Source organism: Pseudopipra pipra, chromosome 1, assembly GCF_036250125.1.
Source record: "Pseudopipra pipra isolate bDixPip1 chromosome 1, bDixPip1.hap1, whole genome shotgun sequence".
Taxonomy (NCBI): domain Eukaryota; kingdom Metazoa; phylum Chordata; class Aves; order Passeriformes; family Pipridae; genus Pseudopipra; species Pseudopipra pipra.
The window spans coordinates 135,276,674-135,296,999 of NC_087549.1; the positions used below are offsets into that span (position 1 = coordinate 135,276,674).

General features: G+C 36.7%; 1 protein-coding gene across 1 annotated transcript in view; it reads left to right on the plus strand.

Moving 5' to 3' along the window:
- The window catches only part of LOC135401976 (macrophage mannose receptor 1-like), a 33,785-nt gene that overhangs the window by 3,538 nt on the left and 9,921 nt on the right, over positions 1 to 20,326 (plus strand). Inside the window, exons 3-21 of the mRNA XM_064634602.1 lie at positions 434 to 607; positions 1,862 to 2,020; positions 2,939 to 3,052; positions 3,537 to 3,671; positions 4,617 to 4,799; positions 5,413 to 5,570; positions 6,225 to 6,338; positions 6,673 to 6,788; positions 7,085 to 7,233; positions 9,357 to 9,556; positions 10,982 to 11,109; positions 11,722 to 11,809; positions 13,042 to 13,183; positions 14,233 to 14,268; positions 14,387 to 14,562; positions 15,124 to 15,191; positions 16,791 to 16,891; positions 18,557 to 18,693; positions 19,708 to 19,822. Coding sequence (XP_064490672.1) covers positions 434 to 607; positions 1,862 to 2,020; positions 2,939 to 3,052; positions 3,537 to 3,671; positions 4,617 to 4,799; positions 5,413 to 5,570; positions 6,225 to 6,338; positions 6,673 to 6,788; positions 7,085 to 7,233; positions 9,357 to 9,556; positions 10,982 to 11,109; positions 11,722 to 11,809; positions 13,042 to 13,183; positions 14,233 to 14,268; positions 14,387 to 14,562; positions 15,124 to 15,191; positions 16,791 to 16,891; positions 18,557 to 18,693; positions 19,708 to 19,822 — 2,493 coding nt within the window. The remainder of the gene's footprint in view (positions 1 to 433; positions 608 to 1,861; positions 2,021 to 2,938; positions 3,053 to 3,536; positions 3,672 to 4,616; positions 4,800 to 5,412; positions 5,571 to 6,224; positions 6,339 to 6,672; positions 6,789 to 7,084; positions 7,234 to 9,356; positions 9,557 to 10,981; positions 11,110 to 11,721; positions 11,810 to 13,041; positions 13,184 to 14,232; positions 14,269 to 14,386; positions 14,563 to 15,123; positions 15,192 to 16,790; positions 16,892 to 18,556; positions 18,694 to 19,707; positions 19,823 to 20,326) is intronic.

The following is a 20,326-nucleotide window of genomic DNA, read 5'->3' on the forward strand; positions in this document are numbered from 1 at the left end:
GAGCTGCTTCACTGTATGTGAGATACCTAAATAGTCACTGGAATAAAACCAAAGATAGATATTGTAACCTATGTTTACTTTTTTCCATGAATCAGGACTTATAAATATTAGTTCCTTTTCTTGCACATGTAATATAAATCTTAACATTGTTTGAAGTAGAATTATTTTAAAGTGGAGCTCTGGAGCCTTATTAAGATTGTAAAAGCATCTTGGACCTCAAATATTACTTTACATCAGAATAACACTGCTCTAAAACATATGTCATCAGCTTAAGTCTGGAAAAGTGTTGAAATGAATTTTTTTTATAGTTATGGGAAAGGAACAATGGAAAGAACTTTGAGACGCAGTTCAACCATTAGCTTAGGTTTTACTTTATTTACTCTTCACATTTATTTGCTGTTTTTCATTTAAAGTTATAATTTTGTTTTCTCAGAGACCTTTACACTGCTGGGAAATGCTTTTGGGGCGCCCTGTGTGTTCCCTTTCATGTACAAGGAGCAGTGGTATGCGGAGTGCACGGCCGCCGGCCGGACAGACGGCTGGCTCTGGTGTGCAACCACTGCTGACTATGACACGGACCAGCGATATGGATTCTGCCCATCAAAAGGCAAGTTACCTCTTCCCACACGGTTCCCCTCTGTATTGGCAAACCAGCACTAGCAGAATATGGCTACCTTTGTAATAACTTACAGCTTACAAAGATTTTTTTTTTTAATAATAATGTATTGCTGCACCCTGCAGCTCTCTATGCAAGGAAATATCATTTTGCATAAAGATGTGGGAAAAAATGTGATTGCAGAGTAAAACAGCATGCACTTCCCACTAATTGTGGGGGTGTTGCTGAGCAACACAATAATTTTGAGACCCTCACTGTGTCCCAGCCGGGATGTGTGCTGTCACCATTGTACAACCCTTCTCTGAGGGACTCCCATTCTGATGGATGTGGGCACAAAAATGAGCACTGTAGAAAAATTAATGATGAAGTTAATGTTTTGATCTGCATGACTTTCATGTGAATATTTTTTTTTACTGAAGTGGAATGTGTCCTTTTATCCATGCTGTTAAACCCTATTCATATTGCCTGGGAAGTAGTCTTTCCACCCTTTTTGACATCTGCCTGGCGTTTCTTTGCAACTTCAATCACTTTCTTCCAGTTCTATGATCACTTCCCTCTCCATCTCCCTTTATGGCCTTATTCTTGGCAAGGGAGCTTTGCATTCACAATGATGAAGTCTCCACCTGACACATCTCTTATTTCCCCTGTATTCCTCCCCATTACTCCTGTTATACGTTATGTCTTTTATTATTAGAATGCCCCTTTACTCCAATTGATACAAAATGGTTTTTTGGTGTGGTACAAACCCCTAGTCAAATATGCTTTCCAGGTTGCTGCAAGGACACCATTGCTGTGTGACAGACATACCCAGAAGCTCTTCACAAGGGGATGGGATTTATCTAAGAACTGTTTTGATGCTAAATTTAGGTCTAGAGCTGGTTCTTATGGCACTCAGTGGGAACTGCTGTCCAGAAAGAGAAGAAGAGGTTGCACATCTTTTTAGAGTTTTCATGTAGGATTTCTGCCACAGCACTACCTACAATATATTTTCCTATGCAATCACTTCCCTTGTGGTAATTCCTGAATTATGTATCTTCATGGAACAGGACGTAGTATAGGCCAGCTTTACCTGTCAGTTTACTGGTCTTAATTTTGTCCTTCCCCATCTGCTCGTAACGTTTTCAGTGCTCTTGGAAGAACTGACCAGGTCACGCTTAAGGAGAATGCCACGCAGAATGAGAACCTGCAACTCATTTTTCTGTTGCCAAGTTACTACAACACCCAATGTAATTATTTTCTCCACAGATAAAGACAGCACCTGGACTACAGACTCGTTAACAAATGTCCACTACCAAATAAACTCTGACTCGGCTCTCACATGGCACCAAGCCAGGAGGAGCTGTCAGCAGCAAAATGCAGAACTACTGAGTATCACAGACATTCATGAACAAACATACCTTAAGGGTAAGGCAGTAAAGAAAGCCCTGAGTTAGATTCAGGATCTGTTCAGTCCATCATAACAGCGAAGCATTATTTAGTATGATTTTGGCCGTTGTCTTTGGACCTAAATATGTCTGGGCAAAAAACCAAAATCTTTTAGAATTTGCAAGTTCACATCAAAATTGCTGCTAAGGGTATGAAGAATTCAAAGTATTCCAGCATCCCTCAAGTGTAACAGTTTGACTTCTTGTTTAAAAATGTTATCTTATATTAAAACTTCACTAAAATTTTTTTTGATGGGGGAAAGGAATCTAAAAATTAAATTAAAATTTCACTTTTTGTCAAAAAGAAAGTTTTAAAAAAATTGAAAATAAAAAAGATATATCCTTATGACAAAAGAAATATTTTTTTTGTATAAAATGCAGTTTAACTGTTGTTTTTTTAACTGACTTGGCAAAGAAAAATAATATCTGTTATTCATAGATCCTAAATTGCAGCTTTACCTATTCATGTATTGCTGAAGGAATAGTATAGAAGAAACTATCTATTGTTATTTTTAAGGATGAATTTAACTTCTAAGACATTTATTATTATTTTTTATATTTACACAGTACCAATATTTCTACTTAAATAAATGTTGTACGTAAATAAATGTGTAGCATTTAGCCTATTCTACAGAAATAATTTCATTTTGGATATTCTCTGTGCATATCATCTGGTCTCATTTTACATTAGTGAGAGAATAAGAGAAGGGGATTCTGTTTGTTTATTTTTTACAGTACTCGAAGCTTTGGCATTTTTCAATTTATCAAGTACTTCAGTATCTGCAAATATTTGTAGTTAGATATTTAATAACTGCAAGTCTTCCGAGAGACATTATTAGTGACTATTAATAATATGAAAGTGTTTTATAAATTAATGTATCTTCGTTTTGTTACTTAGAATTAACTGAAGGTACAGATTCTGCACTGTGGATTGGACTCAACAGACTGGACTTGAGGAGTGGATGGGAGTGGATTGGAAGCAGCCCTTTCCAATACTTAAACTGGGCTCCAGGTATATATGACTTTGTTTGATTTTGTACTTCCAAAGAGAAAATATACATATCTCAAATACTGCTGTAAATTTTATTCTCACATAGATATGCCATGAGATAACGATTTTAGCTTTTCTTGCTTTAGCTTTAGAAAAATCTCCTTTTCTATAGCAGTATAAGCCAGAAACTATTGCAAAAAATATTTTAGCTGTGAAAGCCACATTGCCTGTCCCTAAAATATTTGATTCTCTATTGCTTGACTTCAGCCACAAAACTATGAGGAGTTTACATGTTCATATCCACTTACATAACTTACATACTACATTTCATACAGACATGCCCATTACCAGAGGCCTACCTCAACTCTTACCAAAGCTGGGAAAGGCATGACCTTTGGAGCTCTGACTTCATCCAAGAGTTATTTGTCCGTGCATTTTACAGCTTAGAGTTCTATTTACCTTTCAGAAAAGTTCACTTTTTCTTTTTCCTATACTTTTCCCAAAGGAAGCCCCTCTCCAGAATCTGGAAAAATTTGTGTGGTTTTGAATCCTGAAACAAAAGCTAAATGGCAAAATTGGGAATGTGATCAGAAACTTGGTTACATTTGTAAGAAAAAGAACTTTACCTTGGTTCCTTCAGGTATGTTGATGTATGTTGATAATTAGAGTAGAAGCTGTTATCTGAATCACTTGGCATTCATATTGCAATGATGAGCAGGAGAATTTTATTAGAAATAGAAACTATTTCTTGTTTATCTGGTTTACTCTTTACAACCATTGTACCCTTTGTAGTCTGATCTCCAGTCCCGTGGCACACAGAATGAAACAGATAAAAGTGAAGAATGTCCAGCTAGTCCCTTCTGTCTATGTTTCGATGTTCAGGTCTCCCCCTTGAATACATACACTGCTGACCATCAAAGGGGAGAACAACCCAAAAATTATTTTTCAGAAGAGGGACAATAGTAAAAATCAGCAAAAGGAAGAAAGATGGAGAACTTACAGTGTGGCTCTAAGTCCTTCTCCACAACTTGTCAACCAGCTTAGCAAGTTCACAGGTCTCTGCAGAAGTGATGGAAGATCCACACCAATGAAGATCGATACATTGAAATGAGAAAAGATATTTTAAGTGTATAAAGATTTCCCTGTTGGTGTGATCTCGTGTGTGCACCTGGCTATAAATCTGTCTCGATGACTCTTACTCTATCAATATACTTAATCCTTTAAAAATTGATAAGCCTTCTACATTAAGCGCAGATAATGTCTGATTTGTCTGACAAATACTAAGTAATACAGAAGGTGGTGAAACTAATAGATTAGTGTATTTGTTATAGACATTTGACTGACCCTAGAAATTGTATTAAATACTATTTGTATTAAAAATCTTTCATTTTCCGAGTTAAAATTGCCATATTCATAGTCACATTTATGTTTACTATGTTTTGTGTCCATCATTTCCTTATAATGAGAATTTAAAAAAAAAAATTCTTAGTTTAGAACTTTTGCACAGATTAAGTGAAAATATTTTCAGTGTCATGTCCCTTGCATGGCAATTGAACTCCTCTAAAGCCCTGATATTTGTTCCTAGGTGACGTTGGGCCTGTTACTTGCCCAGGTGGGTGGGTGCCATATGTAGATCACTGTTACAAGATCTTCAGGGAGAACAAAGGATGGGAAGCAGCTTTGTCCTCTTGTCAGAAGCAAGGGAGTCACCTGGCCAGCATCCGAAACCTTGAGGAGCACAGCTTTGTGGTATCTCGGCTTGGGTACAGTGAGTGTTTCCAGGGTGTCTTTTGCCTTTTTCTGAATGTATGAAACACCAGACAGATTATTTGAGATTTCCAGCTGAGTTTTGGATGTTGTCAAAACTCTGATTTTACTTATTGCTTAAATAATTGAGCTAGGGTTGGGAGGCTGTGCTTAGGGTCTTTCTCTCCTTTTTTCGTTTTGTTGAAAGAAGCTTAAAACATTCACACTTCATATAACATAGAAACAGTATTTTAAAATCTGACCAGTGCAACAGAACCTAAAAAGTAACTACTATTCACACAGTTCTATCATACCACTACGGTGTATTAACATTAGGCTGGTAATTTACTCCCACTGCTATGAGGAAGAGGAGCCAGATTTTTTCATCTAGTGCAGGGATTTCTTTACAGCCTAATTTTCCAAAGCATACTGTCTTAATTTTAATATCCATGTCAAAATATTAGTTTATAAAATGAGTTTATAAAACGCACTAAATAATTTTCTTCTTCATAAATTTACAAAAGGAATTATGTATCCAAAGCTTAATGGCGCTGTGAAAGGGTTGCAGTGGCATAAGAGGTCTTATTTAGTTCTCTTTCCAAAGTCTTATCTAGTTCTCTGTTTCCACCCTTTAGAGCCAACAGACAAGCTATGGATTGGGCTGAACGACCGTAAGGTTCAAATGTATTTTGAATGGACTGATGGTACCCCAGTGACATACACAAAATGGCACCTGGGAGAGCCATCCACCACAAACAACAGGCCAGAAGATTGTGTGCTGATCAAAGGCCAGGTGACATTACCCAATACATATTTTACCTCCACATTTAAACTAAAATCTTAATAAAAGACTAAAGTGCTCTACTGTTTCAGAAAATAGATAAGGCTGAAAAAAGGGTTATAGGGGGAAAAAGATGAGATTAAATATGACCTTTCAAAAAAAACAAAAAAGAAAGCATTATTGCGACATTGGTGAAATTTTCTCTTTAAGTACATCTGAAAGTCAAAAGTTAAATTATTAGGGCTATAAAACAGGTCTCTGAAGGTAATTTGAGCACATTCTTTCATTTTCCTCTGGTGATAATGGTGGCATGTGGGGATCCATGATTCCTGTTGGCTCCTCTGTGCCTGCTCACTTGCTATCTCATGGCACAACTGTTTGTGCAGGGCCCTGCAGAAGAGGGGACAAATTTTATACACCCTCCTCCCTTCCTATCAACATGAGCTGTGGCTGTACTGCTATAGCCCAGTCTATATTTTGCTGAATATGAACAGATTTGGTTTTGTTATCATCTAGGGAAATTGGATAAGGAAAAAAACCACTTCTGTTTACAAAATGAGAAGAGAAAGAAGATTAATAGTTTCAATTATAAAGAAACACATTATTCATCTTCTTTAAATTATTCATCTTTATCTCCTTCTTATTGCAAACTTTTTCCTGCCACAGGATGGCTATTGGGCAGACTCTGTCTGTGAGAGGAAAGCTGGCTACATTTGTAAAAGAAAGGCTATAACAAAACTAGCTAATGAAAAGGAAATTACTGATGCAGGTTGCAAAAAAGTAAGTATATGAGAATGGAACATCAGTTTCTCAGATAAAATAAGTACCTTATCTTGAATCACCTAGAATTGTTTGAATTGTGTATATTATTTATGTAGAACAGATTTTTTTGTTTTAATTTATTATGAAGTTTCTCCCTCTCTCAGTTATATTAAACTTTAGATAGCAGTTTACAAAAGCTGCTTATTCTGAATCTGCGATTTCACTGCAAAAAGTATCTAAGTCATAATATTCATGATTATTGGGCTTAATTAATTTTAAATAATGATACACGATAATACACGATATCACAATTATCTAAAATTTGAATGGAAATCCTAAAATCTTGTTACAGGGCTGGAGCAGGTATGGGACCTACTGTTATTTTATTGGACATGTTCCAGCAACATTTTCAGAAGCAAACACCACTTGTGAAGGAGAAGAAGGTTATTTGGCCACAGTTGAAAGTAGGTATGATAATGACTTTTCCTTGACTTTTAAATAGATAAAGGTTGTATCATATGAAATATTCAAAAGCTAACACAACATCAAACAGCAGATTATCTAAGTAAAAGATGAGGTCTCTAGTTGAACAACAAAAAAGTCTTGCTTTTCTTTGTTGTTTGTGTGGAATAAGAATCCTATCATAAGATCTTCTCCTGCAGTCTGAAGCAAGGAAAAGGAGAAAAGAATTCATCATCATGTTAGGCAAGTAGGATTTGGATAAATGACTGTTTTCACTTGTGTCTATATGATCCCTTTTACAGGTATGAGCAAGCCTATCTGACTAGCCTTGTTGGGCTGAGGCCTGAGAAATATTTCTGGCTTGGCCTCTCTGATGTCGAGAACCAAGGCACTTTCAGGTGGGCTGATGGTGAAGTGGCCTCCTTCACGCACTGGGATGCAGGAATGCCTGGTAGGTGCTGGGATGGTGGATGGTAGCTGCTCTCTGAGGTCATGGTCCCTATTTGGGTTTGCATTGGTGATGTCCTCTGAATTTTATGCTTTAAACTTTCAGTATCTTTTACAATATCTGGCAGTTCTCAAATTCCATCTTTTAATTTCAAAGGGAAAAAATTGAACTGCAGTTTTATATTAGGACATCTGATGTATTTACCCATAAGATTAATCTTTTGGCCTATCTTCACAGGGATATAACAGGAGTTAAAGACAGGTCCTGAGACTATTCTACTCTCATTCCTCTAGTAGAAAAGTTAGCCTGGGAGAAGAATCTGAAAAAGAGCAACTATGATAAGGAATTTAAGTTGAGAATTACAAATTCATAGTATCAGAAATCATCGTACTATTATTGTTTATATTTGTGATACTAAGAAAACCATATTCATGGGTTCATACTGTGCAGAAACAGAGAAAACGAGATTTCACAATGCCATAGGGGAATTTGCTCTCAGTGATCCTTTGTCTGAAAACTTTCTTGAAAACCTTCAGTGAGGTTACAAAATATAAAATAAAAATAATAAAAAATTACAAAATACATAGACTAATAAAACTTCAGTAAACACCACGAGAAGAAAGCTTGCCAGGCAGTCTGTAGTGCCAGCAGATGATCAGAGTATGAAGAGAGCACTTGGAGATCATGTTAAGGAATCTTCCCTGTCTGACCACCCAGGAGCAACTCTGGCAGTCACACTTGCACCACCTAAGTGCAGACGGAGGCCCCTTCACAGCTACACACTCCACACTCACACAGTCAGACCAGGTTTCTGTACTGGCTCAACCCCAGGTTTCCAATAACAGAGTCTCAGCCGTCTCAGTCCTTAAAATAATTTAATAATGGTGCAATAACAAAATGACAGCTGGAGTGGGTGTCTGTGAGAAGGGACCATGAGCAAAGGAAACCCTGGGCTTTTTCACCATTGCAGTCTAAAGGTGTCAAAGTCTGTGGTCCTGGGCTCCTGCTGTGTCTGTTCACCTGGCCAGTGTCCCGTGCCCTTTGCTATGCAAAGGGTTGGAGCCAGATCACGACCTCTTGTCTCGGGCTCTCACCACCCACAGCTCAGTCTGTAGCTGTCACTGCAACTTGCAAACTGAACTACCTGCACTAAATGCATTCCTCAATAGTCAGTCCGGAACAGCAAAGAAAAACACTTTCTGTGGGCTTTCTGTGCTGGAAAATTTCTTTGTGATGGTATGGTTGGAGAGTCTATTTCAAGATGAAAGATCAAGAGAATAGATTGTGGAGCAAATAGATGACCTGAAGTCAGGACTAAGCACGGCTGCAAAAGCATCCGGGAGCTGTTAAGATTATGTTAAATGAACTGTTCATTTTAATGTGTTAAAGCTGCCTTGTTAAAGCTGAGGGGTGCAAAAAGACAGATTTGGTGCTAACGTTTAAAACGGTTCCAGAACACATGAGGAAATACAGACCAGTGAGTCATTAGTAAATTAGCTGAATCTGTAATAAAGAAGATATAGTGGGAAAGATACATAAAATCGCTTCTGTAAAGGAAGTCATGCTCACAGATCTCCTGGAGCTTCCCACAGGAGCCAAAAGCATATGAATAAGGGAAATTTAGTCAGAGTGGTCTCTCTGAATTACCAAAAACCTTTCAGATAATTTGACCTAACACAGAGAAGCTCTTACATAAATAAATATTTTGATCAAAAGGCACTGAGTTGAAGGTGGATTTTTTTTTATAAGGTCTATTTTTTATTGGAAAGAGTGATCATTAATGACCTGTGTAATGTAAGTAGAAACGAGGTTTTCACTCAAAATCACAGGATTTTACTGTAACCCCCCCCACTTTACTTTCTACCCATAGAATTAATTATGCAGGACATTCAAAATAAAAAAAAAGAAAGGCAGGACCCTAAAAGGATCATGGCCTCCTCAAAAAAAATACTACTCTGCCTGTGTGAAAAATACCTAAAATATAACTTTGCTTTTCAAGTGCTATTATGTGGCAAGAAGTGAATGACTGCTGCTCAAAGATTTTAGCAAAGAATTAAACAATTCACACTTTATAAAATATCCAACATTTGTTTTGTTTTGTTTTGTTTTGTTTTTTTCTCATAAAGGAAGTAGTCCAGGATGTGTAGCCATGAGAACTGGAACTGCGGCTGGATTATGGGATGTTCTGGACTGTGAGACAAAGCAAAAATATATCTGCAAGCAGTGGGCAAAGGGTGCAACAATTCCACCTATTCCAACTACTGCTCTGGTGCCCACGTGCCCTGAAGGCTGGATATCAAACAACCATAGAAGTTCCTGTTTTAAAGTAAGTGCCTATGTATTTATAAGAAGAAGGACTTTGAACTCCTTAGTTTGGAGAAAAAAATAAATAAGAAAGAAAGAAAAATTAACTGACATCTTTGTTTTGCAATATCTGAAGTTGGAATATAGCAAATCCCAAATCCCCAAAGATTCTTCTCAGGGAAGTATCCATGAGATGAGAGAAACTTATGAAGAAAGATGAAATTGAAGGGACTGGACACAAGGGAAGGGAGAAGGGCACAGGAAAGAAAATGAGGAAGTTTTTGCCCCAGGGGTCAAATGAATTGGAGCAGGAAATGGAAGAAAAGGAATATAAATATCAAGGCCCCAGAAAGACATAAAGAAAGGAACAAAAAGAAAAACAAGGGACATTTTCAGATTAAAATTATTGAAAAAACAATGTCGAAATTCTGTATTAAATAGCAGAATCAGCAAAACTTATCTGTTGGCATTGCTCTTTATATCTGTTGTGGTCACAAGGTAGTACAAAGATCCAGTATTTGTCTGAGATCTGTGAGAGTTTGGGGAATGAAGCAGAGAAACAGTGAGGTATATTCTCCAGCAGCACAATGCCTAAGGCTGGACCTTGCTAAAATAAGCACATTACCCCCGAAATAAACGACAAGAAGTCACATGAAAGGTTAATTAAACCTGTGTTTATGAAAGGCATTTATTTGAGAGTTTCTGATGCAAAGCTACAGATAACTTGGTTTTGAAGTACACTCAGTTGCGTCTGAGCAGGCATAAAAAGAGTTTGAACAAGAAATGAGGGTAATTTGCAAACACTGATTTGGGATCATGCAGAGTTGAAATGTGCTAACTTAGTGTGAGATGTTAATATTTCTTATCATTTTATTGAATTAATGAGTTCTTCTCCTTTTGTTATTTTTTTTCATTTTTTTTTCAAACTCAGTTGAAATGCTATTTAGTTTTGCTCCTTTCTGTTCAAATCATAATTTTAAGTTTGGTCAAAGTCATGCTTTTTCTCTCTTAAACTAATTAGACATCATACTGCAAATGTAAAGTGAGAGATGTAAACCACCATGAGGTAATTCTTTTACCTATATCTTCAGACTCCTCTCAGACCATCTTGCCTCTCCATCACAACCCTTTCCGCTCATCTATAAGGTCACACGGGCCCTCCTCCAGATAAAACAAATTAAAGGGAATTGTATTCCGTTCTAGCAATTCCTTCCCTTTTTTTTTTTTTTTTTGGTCAGCACTACGCTAACTAGGTAGGCAACTCTAGTGCAAAGATTTTATGAACAGAGTAGGTAATGACAGTTCTCTTATGGACTTTCACTTGGCTTGCATGAAATCTCATTTATGGGTGAGCAAGACTATGAGTCTTTATTTTATTATTATAGCACATGGATGATACATTTTAAAGTAATTTCTCCACAGTGTTTTTACAGTAATTTCTCCATAGTGTTTTCACAGATCACATACTAATAAGAAATCATGGTTTGAAGCTCGAGATTTTTGCAGACAAATAGGAGGAGATCTGGTCAGCATTAACAGTAAAGAGGAGATACCATTACTAACAAAAGCAACATAGTGAGTATTTGCTGTATATTTATCTTACCAGATTTAAAAGACTTCTCATATAAACTAATATGAATGATCTTAGATGATTTCTGAAACATATGGATTCCTCAAAACCAAAAAACCTCAGATACTTTGAAATGTATCTACTCTTTAGTGTTTTTATCCTTTCCATGAAAAAAAATATGTTGTTTGTGTCTGGAAAAATTTAAAACATCCACCAGTATCATAATTACTAGATAGAATTTAGAAACACATGAGATTGTTGGTATTATTAGTATGGTAGAAAACATGACCAGTATATCTAATGTTGACCTACCTTGAAGTAGTCAATGCTGAGACCATGTTCTAAATCTGTGAAGGCCTTCCCTAAGTAAACAGAACATTAGAGAAATACAGGATCAATACTAATATTAAGTCTAATAACTGAGCCATTGCCACTGAACCACAGAAGTATTACATATTTCTATGAAGAGCATATGTATGCCCTTCACCAAAGGTAATAGGGTAATTATTGCAACTTTACTGCTTTTACAATGTGCTCTTGAAAGTTCAGTTATGTATTTCTGGATGGCTTTTTTGTGTTGATGCTTGTACACTACTCTGCCCTGTAATTTCTCTTAGTGCCTCTCACTGTAGTTTTGAAACTGTTTGGCTCGGTATATTTTCTTTGAATCCAGATGAAGGATTTGCCTGGAGTGATGGCTCTCCAGTGAGTATTTTAATTTTCCATCATATTTCTTTGCTTAAGATATTTTGGGATTTGTACATATACTTTTTGACCTTTTGATGTTGTCCTCATCAAAGAAAACACCAGTCCTGCAAACATTCACATGGCTGTTAGCCTATATTGCCATGACTAATATCGCAGCAAAACATTTAAATACATGGTAATTATCTGTATCTCATCAGAATCTGTGCCTTTCTGTGCAGCACTCCAACATATTTTCTCTTCTGAGAAGATAATATGAACACAAAATGTCAGAATATACAAATTCATTATGCTGGATCTTGTATCCTGTCTCTGGCAGTGGCCATAAACATCTTAAGAACTAATCAAACAGCAAGTGTGTTTTCCAGTATTATCCTGCATCATCCAGCTCAGGGGCTTTCAGAACTAGAGTTCAGATCTGCAATCTTAATATATTTATTTCCTTTAATTTATCCAGGCATCTCTTAAGCCCATACAGATATCCACAGCTGTGGGAAATATTCCTGCAGTAGTTCACTCTTTATTATGCTCTCTCTATTCCTACTCTCTATTAGCTTATTTTATTTTTAACAAAATCAAGGACTTTCCTCTTATCCTGTTCACATTATTTTCCATAAAAGTTTCAAGAAGCAACCTTATCACAAATTTCTTGAAAATCCCACATAGGTTGTAGCAAATGGGTCTCCCTTCCCATTTGGATGTTAATTTCTTCAGAGGTAATTCCACCAGGTTTGTAGGACCTGACTTCCCTCCCAGAAGTCACACTCCCATCTTCATTAACCACAGGAAAGGGAAGAAGTGAATGTTGATTTGATGATGCATGATGTGGTCACTGTCATCAGGCAGCTGCTGGACAATGTGTTTTTCAACCAGGTCACAAATGATGAAGTGAAAACTACTCATGCTACGATTAGCATGAGTGTCATGGGGGTAAAGTTCATACTATATGAAATTCAGTAGAAACAGTCCATTTGCCTGTTTCTATTCTCTCTGTGTCTAGGGCTCAAGGCACAAACAAGAGAAAAAGTCCACCATGCCAAGACAGCCTGATCTTCTGATTACTGATATTATTGCCCCACTGTAAAATTCTTATACCTATTGCTTTCCCTACATTTCCACCTCTAGCTAAAACCATAATCTTTCAGATAAAACCAGTTTGTTTCTGTTTGCCAATGAAGAGTACAACTACTGAAAACAAATGGAAAGAGTAACAAAGCTGATTTCTTCTATAGGTTAGGTACACAAACTGGGATGATAGCTCAAGAAATTCAGGAGGACACAAGTTCTGTGGCTCACTTCGTTTTCCGTCTTCTAAGCAATGGTCTCTTTCGGTCTGTGAAGTACAGCTTGACTGGTTTTGTCAAATAAAACAAGGTAGATTTCTTCTCTTTAGGCAAGAAACTTAAAAAAACTTTAATAAGCAATTATTTCTAAGTTGCTGTAGCAAGACACAAAATTTTGAAGAATTGTTTTATGCAAATGGGGAGCATTGAGTAACGTATTATAGGCTGTGATTTTTCAATGATAGATGATAAGAATAAATAGATTTATTTTTTGACATAAATTAGGGTGTATAAATAATCCATATGTTTGCAAGGGTTTAATAGATGCAAAGTTTTTGAATATTAAGAAGCATTTGCTTTTATTTTTGTAATGTAGGAGGTAAGGAGTTGTAAAGAGTTGTACTGTATTCCTTACAAAACTGCTTTTTATACTAACACCAGTAAAGCTAAAAACCGAATACAATATCTTTGTACACCAAGATTTAGTGGTGCTCGAAGTTGTCTTTTCGTGTTCTTGAGGATTCAGTTGCTTTTGGAAATACAACAGCACAAAACAGTGTCATTTCTTTTTCTATCGCAACCAGAAATAACTCACAGTACTTATGCACACCCCCCCCCCCCATCCATATATACATATATCTAAACAAATAAACATATATATAGAGAGAGTCATATGTCCTTTTGCTTATGAATATTTGGCACTGGAGAATTTTTTTATAGAGCTAAAGTAAATCTAGTGGAAATTATCTCCTTCTTAATAAAAATACCGCTCTGGTGAATTATGGAATGTCTACTGATTGATCAGTAAAGGAACTGTACCCTAAAGTTTAAAGTGTTTCAGATAGATCTACTCTTACTTACAGACTGGAAGAGCAATTTTTCCTTGCCTTGCTCTGCTTGGGGGTGTGATTCAGTCAAGGCTACGACTTTATTGATGTGAAACACAGTTTATGATACAAAGTTAAGAGTAGATGACCATGCATATTGCATAATGTGTGGCTAAGCCTGCTTTCTAGTCAGTGGTAAAGGAGTGGAGAATACTGCTCTGTTCCTCACTCTTCTCCTTGAAGTCAGTAACAAGATACATCATAAAACACGCTACAGAGATGTGCCACACCTTCTATTCTCTTCTTTTTGCAGGAGTGCCATTAAAATCTGAACCAATTGACACATACGGTAGGTCTTTGTGTACATTTATCTTATTATTAATTTTTTTTTCCTAAAATTGTTATTCTAAACTAAGCTTTTGTGTTCTACAGATACAGAATTTAAAGGTACGTTATTTATCTTCCAGCATACAAAACCACTGCAGATGGATGGGTCATATATGAAGATAAGCTCTACTATATCAGCAAAGAACAGGTCTCCATGGAAAAAGCCCAAGAGTTTTGCAGGATGAATTCTGCAGACCTAGCTGTTGTTAATAGTAACAGTGAGAGAAGGTTCTTAAAGAGAGCGCTACAAGAAAATGTAAGACTCATTATAAACAGACAGTCTGTTTATAGAAATGCTTGTGACAATCTGCATGTAAAACTTGTCTCAGAAGTAGAGCCATCAGCATTTTCACTAGTGAAATCTCCCAAAATGCACCCTTTGATCCCATGGGATTTGGTCCCTCCTGCTCTGTGCTGTCTGTGCTGAGGCAGTGAGGCAGGCTGTTGGGAAGAGCAATGTGGGAAGGTACCATGTGCTGTCTTGGGAAGCAGCTGGTGTGAGGTCAATTTTAGACAGTGCTGCAGCCTTGGAGAGAGAATGAAAGCAGAATACCTGTTTCTGACTCAAGATCTGCTTCTTTCCTACCCTATCCTGAGGGCCCTCATTGCTGCAGGACTCAGCTCTGATGCCCCAGATAAAAACCTGACTTCTGTGTCTGCGCATATAAATACATTGCTGTGCTGAACTGCAAGCATGTGCTTTATTGCTGTCAACTTCAGTCACTGCTCTGTGAGCCCAATCAAGGGTGTATACATTTCTGCTTGTTTTACTTCAAAGATTTTTTTTTTAAATTGTAATAGTATCTTTCCGCTTTAGGAGCCATACTGGAGAAAGTCAAGTGCATACTTCATTGGTCTAAAAGTAAGCCTTGATAAAAAGTTTAGGTAAGTTAAGATGATCAGTGCAGCTTTTAACATGTAGAAAGAAATACAATATTTTATGTAGCTGGAGGTACTGAATATGCTATTTTCCAGGTCTGAAGGCAGTTCCACATACTTTGTACAAAGCAAAATGGAATAGTCCTAGGATATTCTGAAGTCCAATAGTTTTCACCAAAAATAAATAGGAAAAGAACCTTTTTTTCTTGAGTAAGCACTTACCCAAAGAAAGGCTTGGCAGCTCTACTCTCCATACATTCTTAATTTTCTTTCAAAGATTTGTCCCATAAATTGGAGTGATACTTCACTATGCTGAATTTTATACCTCTAAACATAAACACTTAAAACATTCTCTCTGTCATAGGGCCTAGCTTCCTTATGCTTTTTATCTATATGTCATAGCTTCAGAGAGGTCCTTCAGAGTTAGGAAAATGTGGACAATGAGTACAAAAGCTGCTTCTGACAGAGATTGCTAAGGTAGTCTCTGCAAAATCCTGTTCCAGGAAAAAAGTCAGCAGAAGTTTACACTACAGAAACATTATCAAGTATTCTGAAAAAACCTGCACACAAATAAACTCAAAACTAAAGTAAAAGATACTGAAGAGCAGGATACACTGCTTATCTTCCCATCTGCTAGTTAGGACACATATGGGAGGTGAAAAAACATGCTTCTGATGTTGACCTGAAACAGATTAGAGGAGATCTGAATTTAACCTTTCTATTTTAATGCCACTGTTGGATGTCTGTAAATCACTAACAGAGTGTTAGTATGTAAAAGAGGAGTGGGGAGTGGGGAGGGATAAGTTGATAGTGACTGGGTCAGTACATGATTCTAACCTGATTTAATAGACAAATTAGGGAAATGTGGCATTCCTTGGGTTCAGTGAGCATCTCCTTTATTTAGATCAAGTGTATCATCAGCAGCAAGAGGTAGATGAAGAGCTGAATTTGTTTCCCACTTCAGGCTTACTGACCTAAATTCTGAAATATTGATTAAAATGCAATGCCAACCTCTCCTTCCTTCAGTAGGAACATATTAAAGTACAAAGCATGTAAACATAAAGGAAAAAATGTCAATTTTGGTATTTCAGAAATGGTGGTTTTAAAGCTAACAGAACATCCACAATACTCAATAGAAAAATACATATAAAGGTATTTTTCTTTGGGGTAAAATCCACAGAAAATTTTTTCATCCTTGTTTGCATCTATGAAAACATCAGGAATGCTCAGACTGGGAAACATAATATTAATTAGGGATACAATGAAATAAGTTAAATAAAATTTTGATATTTTTATCTGTATTATGTATTTTGACTAACTGAAAATGGTTTCTCTTATTAAATGATGTCATATCAATCCTGCCCGTTAACAAAAATGTGCTTGGTGTATTATTTTTCCTATTTTGCATCCAGAAATATTTTGCAGAAATTACTTCAAATTAGAATAATCAGATAAAGAGAGGAAAATCTTTAACAGTCCTTCCAGTTTTAGCCAGTTCCCATTAATGCTCATGGATATTCTTATTTTTGAATAATGTTAATTAGGAGTATCATCTCACAATTGAAGTCTATTAGTAAATAACTATTTGCATTTATTTTCTTTAAGCTGGATAGATGGGACTCCAGTAACCTATGTGGCCTGGGCTCCTAATGAACCTAACTTTGCAAATAATGAGGAAAATTGTGTGGTAATGTTGTTAGGGCATGGTAAGTAACAAAGCAAAACTATTAGATTTTACTTGTCTCTGCTTTGATTATAACTGATGCTGCCAAACTTCTGCTGTCAACTGTCACAAAGTCTTTGATAGCTGTTTTCTGTAATTGCTTTCCAGTCACAAATCAACACAATGCAGTAACTGTTTGCAGTCATGGGGACCACCAGTAGTGGAAGAGTCTATGTCCTTAGCATGGGGAGATTTCTGTATCATGTGTAATTTAATGCAGATGTCTCTCTCTGGATTTCTAAGATTGATATTGCACCTTTTTACAGGGCTTTTCACTACTTCTTTCAATAGAAAGTTGAATGGCCTGTCTTCTTTCCTCTGAACTTAAGAAAACACTTATAACAGCTACAGGAAATAAGGGAGTTGAAAGTAGTCAACTTAAAGGAGTGTTTACAAGTACACTGAAATGTAAATTTCTTGCGAAGCGTAGGGCTAAGTTTTCCTCTTGGCTCTATTTCTGCAATGTAACTGAGGCTAATGGGAATTTAGTATCTAAATATTGATCTCTCAATTTATGTTTTATAAAGAGTTCATTCAGCAATCCCACCTGCAATTCTGCCTTTTTATGAAGACAGAAAGAACAAGATTCACTTTTCTAAACATAGACATATGGTCTGATTGAGATGCATCTCTCCTTTAGTTGTTGATCGAGAAAGGGACAGCTATCCCACCTTCCCCTCCATATCTACCAGTTCCATAGAGATGGCTCAGCATTCCTGGGCTTGTCTCAGACAATGCTGGAAAGTTACATGTGAGGAACTGAACTGGATGACAAGGGAAGCACTAAGATTGAGTTGGCAGTGTCTGAAGTCTCCCTTTGGTCAAGTGGGGATCTCACCTCCACAGTCAGCACTGCCTGAGGAGCAGTTCAGTTTACTCAAGTGCAGTATTCAGGTACCTGTGTGTAGGTGATTGCAGCCACCTGCTGCGTTCTAGTTAGACCATCTAACTGTGTGTTTCCCACAGAAACAGTGCCATATCTGTCAGCTCTCTAAAGGAACTTTGCTTAGCCTGTCAAACAGTGCTAAGCACCTCTGTTTAGACAAATGAATCCTGCCCTATCTCTCTATTGACCATTATAGTAGCTTCGAAATCTTGACAATTGAAGTATTTTAATCTGCAAACCGAATCCCTAGCTAACACTCTATTAACTTGACATGTTACCCCCCCAGGAGAAGGCACATATTTCATAATGTATGTTTGAACACCATACTATGCCCTTAGATTGATCTGGTATTTCCTAAATCATCCATTTCTGATACATTTTCTTTTTAAAGCTGCTTGCTGGTATATTTCCTCTGCTGCATGCAATGTGATGATGCCATAGCTCAAACAAATTATATTTATATACACCCATAAATAGGTATATATACTCATGAATAGGTATAGGCACTGTGGAGAGCCCTGAAAGAGTAGCAGAAGGGTCAGGAAGTTCAAATTAAGTACAAAGAGTGCTATATTACAGCTTGAGCTGTCTCATTTGAAGCTGCCATAGTTACTTTGTCATCAGATCAAGCTGCAGCCTGAAATATAAAATAGAGGAATTTTGTTCTTCTTCTAAAAAAAAAAAAAAAGCTAAAAAAAGAGAGAAATTATTGTTACAAATACTGTAACATTTTTACTTGTTTATTCAATTTCTTTATTTCAGGCTTGTGGAATGACATAAACTGCGGCTCCTCCAATAAATTTATATGTGAAAAACATAACAGTTCTATTAATTCAACATTTGCTTCACCACTGCCTCCTGGAGGATGTCCTGAAAGTTGGGGTTTCTTTGGCAACAAGGTGTGTCAACATGTATCTTCAGTAAATTGTGTAAAGGAATGGAACTGAAAAAAAAAATCTTGAAAAAAACCACATTTTTTTATGATTATAAAATAAATCTGGAGAGTAATTATCTAGTCAGAACGGGCGGCCTGAATGGCTAGGCTTTTTTGGAGCTGACTATATACTTTTAATTTTGTGGAGAAATACAGTAAAAATAGACGTATGCTAAATAGATTCCAGAGAGCATAGTTTGTGGTGGCTTAAAATACACTGTTATTGCTTTAGAAAACCTCTTCTCTCTTCTTTTATATATTTATGATAGAAATGGAAATTTGTAATGGTCAGTGAGAGTTTCAGGTGGAAAGATTTGGAGAGAACGTATTTGAGCAATCCCTTTGGCTTGTACAGGGTTGACAAAGCTTTGAGTTCAGAAATATGATGCCAAACTACAATTGTTTTGAGTATAGCTTTTCATTCAGACATGGTCCGGAAGTCCTCATTGCTGTAACTGAAGAATTTGTACCAATTTGAGTTGAAGCTCTGTCTACAAAAGGTTGTTTTGTCTACTTTATGTACACTGCACTGCTATTGTATCCTCAAAATGTTAGGTCAATATGCCAAAGGATATTTCATAACTTTGGCAGGATGAACAGTCGTAGCTACAGTCATTGGAAGCAGAAAAAGGCATAGTAGAGATCATTCCCTGCAGCTGTGTCACTCAAAGCCAAATTTTCTTGATTTCAAATGATCCCTCTGTTATTGCAGGAAGAAGGCAGATGAAAATGTGAAAAGGGATTATATACTTGACCTCACTACAATAAGTTCAAATGATATAGACTCCTGCATTACACCTTGTGCAATGAGTGGGGTTGCCTGGGTAGACATACCGACTTTCTACTGTTGAGCTCCGTTACTTATCTTAGCCCTGATTTCTTTTAGGAGAAACGTACATCTCATATGTAATTGATATTAGTCACATACTACAGTTCCAATCTCTGCTAGTTTGAAAGATGTGCTTGCTTTTTTTTCTAGTGTTTCAAAGTATTTTCTTCCAATACAACAAGAAAGCTGATGTGGCATGATGCACGAAATGCTTGTATCAATCTGGGAGGAAACCTGGCTACCATACCAAATGAACATGTACAAGGTATATGGGCTCTATTGAAAGAAAAATATATTAAGTTCTAGCTAAAGGATCTGCTATACTGTCCACTACAGAATATGGGATTAACTGCTGAAAATTGCTTATCAGCCATGTCAATTTATGGTTTGTTTTAAGTCCAAAGTGCAAAACAATAGCTAAATTATTACATATAAGAAATTAAGTGTGTTTCTAGATCTTTCAGTTGCTCAGTTTTCATGAAACTTCCTATGTGTTTTGAATGTGGTTGCACAGGTCTCTCAAACTAATAGAAATCTGTATTTTCTGTCTCTCTCACTGGCAGTATGATTTGCTGAAAGGCTACTTGTGTATACATGGTGGGAAAGGGATGCTTATCTAAATATTTAATTAAAAGGCAGATGGGCTCTTTAGTAGAAAATGTTATCCTTTCAATACAGGCCCAGTTCTGGGCATTTGCACATTTTCCTGGTTTTGGGGAAAGTAAGTCATGATGAGCTTTCCTTAATAAAAAAATCTTTGCTTCCCTTC